This window comes from Ranitomeya variabilis, chromosome 6 (genome assembly GCF_051348905.1).
Source record: "Ranitomeya variabilis isolate aRanVar5 chromosome 6, aRanVar5.hap1, whole genome shotgun sequence".
NCBI classification, from domain to species: domain Eukaryota; kingdom Metazoa; phylum Chordata; class Amphibia; order Anura; family Dendrobatidae; genus Ranitomeya; species Ranitomeya variabilis.
Genome location: NC_135237.1, coordinates 483,325,692 through 483,335,210, shown reverse-complemented (window position 1 = coordinate 483,335,210; position 9,519 = coordinate 483,325,692). Strand labels below are relative to the sequence as shown.

The 9,519-nt window shown below is 45.0% G+C and overlaps 1 protein-coding gene across 1 annotated transcript; it reads left to right on the top strand.

Moving 5' to 3' along the window:
• The first annotated feature begins 1,956 nt into the window (after window positions 1-1,956).
• On the top strand, window positions 1,957-7,129 carry LOC143783313 (uncharacterized). The gene is made up of 6 exons (XM_077271718.1): window positions 1,957-1,978; window positions 2,668-2,726; window positions 5,497-5,632; window positions 5,716-5,860; window positions 5,947-6,491; window positions 7,125-7,129. Exons 1-6 carry the CDS (start codon window positions 1,957-1,959, stop codon window positions 7,127-7,129), a joined length of 912 nt encoding a protein of 303 aa, XP_077127833.1.
• The last annotated feature ends 2,390 nt before the right edge of the window (window positions 7,130-9,519 follow it).

Below are 9,519 nucleotides of genomic sequence, written 5' to 3'. Positions count from 1 at the left end.
AATATCCATATTGAATCAGTAGCCCCATATAATGCTCCATACAGTTCATGATGGCCCCATAAGATGCTCCATACAAAATACACCCCATATAATGCTCCATACAGTTTATGATGGGCTCCATAAGATGCTACATATTAAAATATTCCCCTATATAATGCTGCACAAATGTTGATTATGGTCCCATAAGATGCTCCATAGAGATATTTGCCCTATATAATGCTGCATATAGCCCCATAAGATGCTCCATAGAGATATTTGCCCCATAAAATGCTGCACATGGCCCCATACAGATATTCGCCCCATATAAAGCTGATAAGATGCTCCATACAGATAATTGCCCCATATAATGCTGCACATGGCCCCATAAGATGCTCCATACTGATATTTGCCCCATATAATGCTGCACATGGCCCCATAAGATGCTCCATGCAGACATTTGCCCCATATGCTGTTGCTGCGATTAAAAAAAATAAAAAATCACATACTCACCTCTCAGGCCCCCTATATTCACCTGCTCCCCGTTCCACTGTTGGCGCCGCTGTGTCTTCCCCGTTCTCCGCACTGACTTTTCAGGCAAAGGGCGGGGAGCACTAATCGGCGATCGCATCATCGCGCCCTCTGACCTGAGCGTCACTGCAGAGGATGCGGAAGATGCAGCGATGGTGGAACAGGGAGCAGGTGAATATCACGCACTGAGTTATACTCACCTGCTCCTGGTTCGGTCCCTGCACATCTGTTCCCCGGCGCCGGCAGCTTCTTCCTGTAGTGAGCGGTCATATGGTACCGCTCATTACAGTAATGAATGTGCGGCTCCACCCCTATGGGAGTGGTGTGGGGTCCATACTCATTATTGTAATGAGCGGTACCATGTGACCGCTCACTACAGGAAGAAGCTGTCGGCGCCGGGGGAACCAGGGACTTGCAGGGACCACGCCAGGGTCAGGTGAGTATTATTACACAGCTCCGCTCCCCCTCCCCTGCCGACCCCTGGAAATGACTCGAGTATAAGCAGAGAGGGTTATTTTCAGCCCAAAAAAGTGGGCTGAAAATCTCGGCTTATACTCGAGTATATACGGTATGTTATTAAAGAAAAGACTAAGGAATGTTAGGGTCCTTATTACTGGTAATGTAGGGGTGCATATTTTCTATGAATTAAATTACAAATTAGGAATCTTCCATAAAATTCAGTGTGTTTCTAAAAAAAGGCACAGACTCTTTGCTTCCTCTCGGTGAAGGCTGTCTTGTAGTGTTTCTGCACTTTAGTTGACGGTGAGTTCCCACTTCTATTCCAGTTGCAGTCTCTTGCCGATCCTTGTGTCACATTGTTAGATTGATGATACAATGATACTGGTCAGAGAATGAGTGACAAATTCTACTATAACTTCCCAACATCACATGAATTTTCAGCAGCCTTCCACACATCAACATTTAAGGTTGTAGCACAGTAATAGGATATTTAATAGTGCTCGTGAAGAGCAGATCACTGGAGAGTTATTAAAAGTAAAATTGTGCAGAGCTGCAATAAAAACACAAATATTCAATGTTTTTTTCCTGTCAACTTTTATCTTACGCAGAATCTTGAAATGTATTTCCCTGCACACTGCATAAGATGGAATATTTACTTTTTATGTTCATATATAACTTGTCGTACAGTAAAAAGATATATACTGTTACTTATTTCCCCATAAATGTTTGTAGTAAAGCCTTGTGCATATCTCAGAGGTAACAAATATTAGATAAAAAGGCTACACCTTGCTATGCAAATATTATTAATCATGTTTGTGGCTTTGCAGGGTTAATTTTAACACACATTGGCCTTTTTATAGTTTTAATAGTAATAGCATAACATAATGAGAACAACAATAATAATATGCATTTATAGTTACTGGGAATTAATCAGATTGTCTGCGGTAGTGAATTCCAAAGAACTGGTGTAGCACAAAAGAAGTCTTCGAGATGGAAGAGGAAAGTTTGGATGGTAAACATAGATAAGAGAGGTAATGTATGATGGTACAGAATTATGGAAAGCTTTATCGGTGAGAGTGATACATTTATTTTGTACTCTGTAGTGGATGGGCAACCAGTGCAATGACTGGCACAGGATGAAGTCATTCATGTAGCAGTTGGACAGAAATTTAACCTTGGCTGCTGCATTCAGTATAGATTGGAGGGGATAGACTTTAGTAAGAAGGAGACTGATTAGCAGAGAGTTGCAGTTGTCCACACATGAATTAATCAAAGCAACAGTTAGGCCATGTGCACACGTTCAGGTTTTTTCGCGTTTTTTTCGCGTTTTTTTCGCTATAAAATCGCGATAAAAACGTAAAAAAAACGCTTACATATAGTTCCTAATCGTTTCTATGGATTCCGCAAAAATAGTGCAAACGTTGCGTTTTTTTCCGCGAAAAAAACGATTCGCGGTAAAAAAAGCAACATGTTCATTAATTTTGCGGAATCGCTGATTTCCCGCACACATAGCCTTGCATTGAAATGCTAGAAATCCGCAAACATATAAAAAAATGTGGATTTCTAGCGTTATTTTCGCGGCAAAACAGGAAGTGACAACACAATGTCCATCCCATAATGGCCATCCCATCATGCCATGCATGCACATCCCATAAAATCCAGGAAGCGGAAACTCCCACATTCCCGTCTTCCTGCTTATAGCTGCCGGCATGGAGTGCTACGACCGTATGAGTCTGGATGTGGTGCAGATGATAAGTGTGGTAAGAGTGTGTGTGTCTGTGTCTATAGTGTATATATGTGTGTGTGTCTGTGTATATATGTGTGTGTGTCTGTGTATATATGTGTGTGTGCGTGTGTTCGGACATCGGCCGATGAGACTACTCCCATCGGCCTTTGTCTGTTCCCTCCAAGTCGTTGCAGCAGGCTCAGCTCGATGGGAGCAGTATTTCCCATCGAACTGTCCCTGCTGTTATGTACGTCCCTGAAATGTTGTTGTAGCCCCCTCATCCTAAATTTCCTAGTAAAATGTAACAAAATTTCCCCCACAAAATGTCCCCTTATTAAAAACAATGGTGGCCAGTGCTTACATTGGTGGCCAGTGTTTACATTGGTGGCCAGTGTTTACATTGGTGGCCAGTGGTAAAAATCACTAAATTAAATTATCCCCCTGTCGTGTCCCTATTTTTAATAGTCCATTAAATTAATTTTCATTGGTGGCCAGTGGTTACCTGTGGAAATAAATTATATATACCTGTCCCCGCCGATCGCCACCTAAAATAAATAAAAAAAAACAAACCCGTACTCACCTAAACGCCCAATTCCACGAATCCCTCGTCAGAAAAAAAGTAAAAAAACAAACCACAATGTATACCTACCCTCCGCAGCATCCAATTAAACGAGTGTCCCACGAGGATCTTGAGTTTAGAGCAGCCGCATAACATGCGGCTGCTCTAAACCGCGGCCGCCGATACAATGAACGGGATCGTAAAGCGATCCCGTTCACTGTATACCGAGTTCTCCCGAAGGCAGCTCGCGCTGTTCGGGTTTACTCGTTCGGGACTCACTGCGGCTGCGCGGACTCTCCGGCTGACCGGAGATGAACTCTGGAGCGTGGGAAATTTTTTCTCATGCTATCTGTTCATCTCCGTTCAGCCGCTGAGGCTGCGCAGAGATGAAATATGTCATGTGCAGTTATGTTTACAAGGGAACAGGTGCATTAGCACCGGATCCTTTGTAAATCAATTTTTTTTTTTTTTTTTTTACCCTTGGATTACCAGTTTAATAAAATATGGTCAAAAACTGGGTGTCTTTATTTCATTAAAATTTTGAAATCATGTGTGTGTGTGTTTTTTAACCCTTTCCAACAATTAGATTAATAATGGATAGGTGACATAATTGACGCCTCTCCATTATTAATCTGGCTTAATGTCACCTTCCAATAGCAAGGTGGCATTAACCCTTCATTACCCCATATCCCACCGCTACAGGGAGTGGGAAGAGAGTGGCCAAGTGCCAGAATAGGCGCATCTTCCAGATGTGCCTTTTCTGGGGTGGCTGGGGGCAGATGTTTTTAGCCACGGGGGGGCCAATAACCATGGACCCTCTCCTGGCTATTAATATCTGCCCTCAGTCACTGGCTTTACCATTCTGGTGGAGAAAATTGCGCGGGAGCCCACGCCATTTTTTCCTGTGATTTAACCCTTTAATAGCTTTAGCGCCCAAATATGTCCCCCTCCAAAAAAATGACATGGTTTACTGTATGTTAGGCTACGTTCACATTTGCGGTCCTCGCCGCAGCGTTGGGCGCCACAGCGGCGCCGCATGCATCATGCACCCCTATATTTAACATGGGGGCGCATGGACATGCGTTGTGCTGCGTTTTGCGCCGCATGGTCGCAAGCGTTGGACGCAAGAAACGCTTCAAGTTGAAATTTTTTTGCGTCCAACTTTCGGCCAAAAAGGACGCATGCGGCGCAAAACGCACCGTTTCAGCATGCGTTTTGACGCGTTTTAGTTTGCGTTGTGCGCTGCGGCACACAATGCACGTGTGAACGTAGCCTTATTCCATATAAGAGAAGAGAGGAGATATAAAAAACCGGGAATTTAATTACAGGCCTTTCTGCAATCTATCGCTGTATGTAATAGTGAAATATATATATATATATATATATATATATATATATATATATATATATACGCACACACACACACACACACACACACTAGATGGTGGCCCGATATACGTGGTATGTCGCCCAGCCCACATAGTATATCGCGCAGGCCACATAGTATATAGCACTGCCCATGTACTATATATCCCTGCCACTTATATAGCACAGCCCATGTAGTATATTGCCCAGCCACGTATATAGCACATCCCATGTATATTGCCCAGCCACTTATTTAGCACATCCCATGTAGTATATAGCACAGGCCATGTAGTATATTGCCCAGCCACGTATATAGCACAGGCCACGTAGTATATTGCCCAGCCACGTATATAGCACATCCCATGTAGTATATTGCCCAGCCACTTATTTAGCACATCCCATGTAGTATATAGCACAGGCCACGTAGTATATTGCCCAGCCATGTATATAGCACATCCCATGTAGTATATTGCCCAGCCACTTATTTAGCACATCCCATGTAGTATATAGCACAGGCCACGTAGTATATTGCCCAGCCATGTATATAGCACATCCCATGTAGTATATTGCCCAGCCACTTATTTAGCACATCCCATGTAGTATATAGCACAGGCCACGTAGTATATTGCCCAGCCACTTATATAGCACAGCCCATGTAGTATATAGCACAGCCCATGTAGTATATAGCACAGGCCATGTAGTATATAGCCCAGCCACGTAGTAGCAGGGAGAAAAATTTTGTGCGTAACGACCCAAGAAACCTTCACTTACATGTATTTTCTTGCACACGGTCTTTGTGCAACTGTAGATAACCGTATATTTCTGTTCTTTCACTGTAAATTTTAATACAAATTTTCCCTTGTAATCTGTTATTTTTCAGATTGAAAAACACCCGGAGGTCTGGGACCGGTCACATGAGAATTACAAGGGGTCAAAGCGGGATGCCTGGCCCAAGATAGTAACAACTCTGTTTCCTGAGTGGCCAAATCTATCTAAACAGTGGCAAACAACAATTTGTAAGTATTGATTTCTTAAATTTTTTTGAAAAACTAAGGAAATGGGATTAGTAATATTTTATATTTAAATTCTTTCATTTCAGTGGGCGATGTGAGGAAGAGGTGGCGGTCAGTGACAGATCGATTCATGAAGTCCCTCAAGACTCCGAGTGGCAGCTCGCCGCCAAGGAAGCGGGTGCCATATGCAGACCAGCTGCAGTTTATATTGGGAAGCCGGAGTTTGAGGAGGTAGTTTATATATAAAAATTGTTTAGCTTGACATAATGATTGAAAATATTATTTTTTTAACATTGTTTTTTTTCTTTGGTCTGCAGAACTGAAAGCAACGTGTGTGCCCAAACACCTCCGGACCTAGGTGACTCCACGGAGGACAATATTGGAGAGGAAGTAGAAGAATGCAGGATGGGCAGCCAAGCTTCTCCGGGGGACATGTCTTTGTCCGGAAGGTCACAAGAGGTTACCGATACCTTTGGAGAACGTGACATAGCACCTCGTGCGGGAGAAGTTTTGGACTGTAACACTGCTCCTACTTCCTCGGACGCTGCAGCCAACTCTGGTGGTGGTGTGTCGAGGTACATGGGGATGGGGGCTGCTTCTGCCCGTCCCGTGGCTTTGAGAAGGGCGGCACCAAAGAAGTCTAAACAAGCTCAAGTAATAGAAAACTTAACAAGCCGTACGCTCAATCTGCTAGACAATTCGGCAAAGCAGGATGAGCAAGAAAAATTTGGGTCACTTTTGGCAGACCGCCTTAGAACACTGCCATGGGACAAGCAGCAAATGTACATGACAGCAGCCAATTGTCTGTTAACGGCAATTGATGGGACATCCACCCTACCCCCAGCCCAACAAATTATGATGGGTATTTTTAATATTTTTAATAACCCCATTGTGCCTCCACCACCACCACCAGCAGCCGCACCGCAGCGTTATGGGCAGGCGGCAACATCCAGGGCCGACCACGTAGAGGCCTACAGTTATGGCCATACACATGGACCTACAGCAACTGGCCATCGTACCAGTACACCCAATTCCAGTCTCTCCTCCCAACATGACTCATTTCCGGGTTATGGATACCACCCGGAATATCACAATTTTTGAGATTGGATGTCTCCTCCTTTTTGAGTAGAGATGGGAGTGTACACAATGTTTTACTGTGATGAGAGTTCTAGCCCAAATGTGAATCAGTTATTTACGGTTTTTCCACAAAAATCTAAGTTTATTGAAAAAAAGTTATTGTTATTGATTTTTGGATATTACATCAGCTAATGTACCTTCCTTTAATAATGTTCACAACATTTTCTGTTATGTAATAAAATTATTTTTTAATGTAATAAAAAAAGTTTTGTTATACTACTCTGAGTTGGAATGATTACCAAATGTGAATACTGGATAATGTGATCTGATGAAGCAACATTAACAAAAAAAACAAACATGGAAACGATAATTATTCAAATAATATTTTTTTTATTTATTAACGATTATTTGCTTTTAGATTGATGATTAAAAAGGGTCCTTGGTAGCTAGGAAATAGTCTTCACTAGATAGGGATTAGGCCTCGCATTTTCTCTGTTATCATCTCTGCCATACACACTGGTTCCTTTTTTTGTATGGGTTTGGCCATCATATGTTCTCTGCTGTTATCGCTGACGTCCAGGCTTGGGCCTTGATTCGTTTTAGGCATCCGATCTTCTCTGCAGTTCAGGCTGCTCAACACCGGCACAAGAGTATTGCCAGTGCACGGCACCTTCCGGACTCATGAAGTAGTCTGCGAAGGTTTCTCTCACACGCACACCCGAGTTACATTGCCTTCCTTGACCAAAGTTGTCCACTGCAACTAATTCTGACACCTGTGGCTCCTCAACTACCTCTGTGCTGTATTCCCGAGCATAGTTGTGGAGCACACAGCATGCCTTTATCACAGTGTCCACGGTCTCCGGATCTAGCTGGATGGCAGTGTGAAAGATCCTCCACCGACTACACATGATCCCGAAGGTACATTCCACATATCTTCGTGCACGGCACAGCCTGTAATTGAAAATCCTACGCCGATCATCCAGTCCCCTTCGTGGGTATGGGCGAAGCAGGTTGGGCTTTAAGGGAAATGCCTCATCCGATACCATCACAAAGGGCACTGGATGTGTGGAACCCGGCAAAGGTCTTGGGGCTGGGAGCGTGCCGCCATCTTGAAGAATTTGAAGTCCAATCTGTGATGACTGCAGCACCCGAGAGTCCCCAGAACTGCCATAAGCACCGACGTCGATGGCAACAAACTTGTAATGTGCGTCAGCCACCGCCATCAGGACCACAGAAAAATACTTCTTATAATTAAAGAAGCTTGATCCTGATCGTGGTGGCTGCTGAACCCTTACATGTTTGCCATCAACAGCACCTACGCAGTTGGGGAAATTGGCCACAGTTTGAAAACCAGCTGCAACCTGCAGCCAAGTCTCCTCGGTTGGGCAAGGCATCACGATGGGCTGCAACGTCTGCCAGATGACGGTACATGTGCACCGTACAATTTGCGAGATGGTGGATTTGCCTAGCCTAAATTGGAGGTGCAGGGATGTGTAGCTCTCTCCTGTAGCTAAAAACCTGATGAGAGAAAAAAAAAATTCTTTTGAATAACTAATAATGGGGGCACTCGCAGCATTGCGGCAGCATTATGGGTGAACTGGCAGCATTATGGCAGCACTATGGGGGAACTGGCAGCATTGCGGCAGCACTATGGGGGCACTCACTGCATTACGGCAGCATTATGGGTGAACTGGCAGCATTATGGCAGCATAATGGGGGCACTCGCAGCATTGCGGCAGCACTATGGGGGAACTGGCAGCATTATGGCAGCATAATGGGGGAACTGGCAGCATTGCGGCAGCACTATGGGGGCACTCACTGCATTACGGCAGCATTATGGGTGAACTGGCAGCATTATGGCAGCATAATGGGGGCACTCGCAGCATTGCGGCAGCACTATGGGGGAACTGGCAGCATTGCGGCTGCATTATGGGGGCACTCACTGCATTACGGCAGCATTATGGGTGAACTGGCAGCATTATGGCAGCACTATGGGGGAACTGGCAGCATTGCAGCTGCATTATGGGTGAACTGGCAGCATTATGGCAGCACTATGGGGGAACTGGCAGCATTGCGGCAGCACTATGGGGGCACTCACTGCATTACGGCAGCATTATGGGTGAACTGGCAGCATTATGGCAGCATAATGGGGGCACTCGCAGCATTGCGGCAGCACTATGGGGGAACTGGCAGCATTATGGCAGCATAATGGGGGCACTCGCAGCATTGCGGCAGCACTATGGGGGAACTGGCAGCATTGCGGCTGCATTATGGGGCACTCACTGCATTACGGCAGCATTATGGGTGAACTGGCAGCATTATGGCAGCACTATGGGGGAACTGGCAGCATTGCGGCTGCATTATGGGTGAACTGGCAGCATTATGGCAGCACTATGGGGGAACTGGCAGCATTGCGGCAGCACTATGGGGGCACTCACTGCATTACGGCAGCATTATGGGTGAACTGGCAGCTTTATGGCAGCATAATGGGGGCACTCGCAGCATTGCGGCAGCACTATGGGGGAACTGGCAGCATTATGGGGGCACTCGCACTATTGCGGCAGCATTAAGAGGGAAACTGGCAGCATTGTGTCAGCATTTAGGGGGGCACTCGCAGCAAGGCCTTACCGCAAGGTGATGAGCAGCCTTTCCTCTGCAGAGATTGCTCTTCGCATGACCGTATCTTCATAACTGAGGTGTGGACCAAGAAGAATTAGAAGACGATCAAATGCCTCAATGGAAAGCCGGCAAAACTGAGTAAATTTATCTGGAAACCTGAAAATAAAAATAAATAAAAGATTAAATAAAATCAA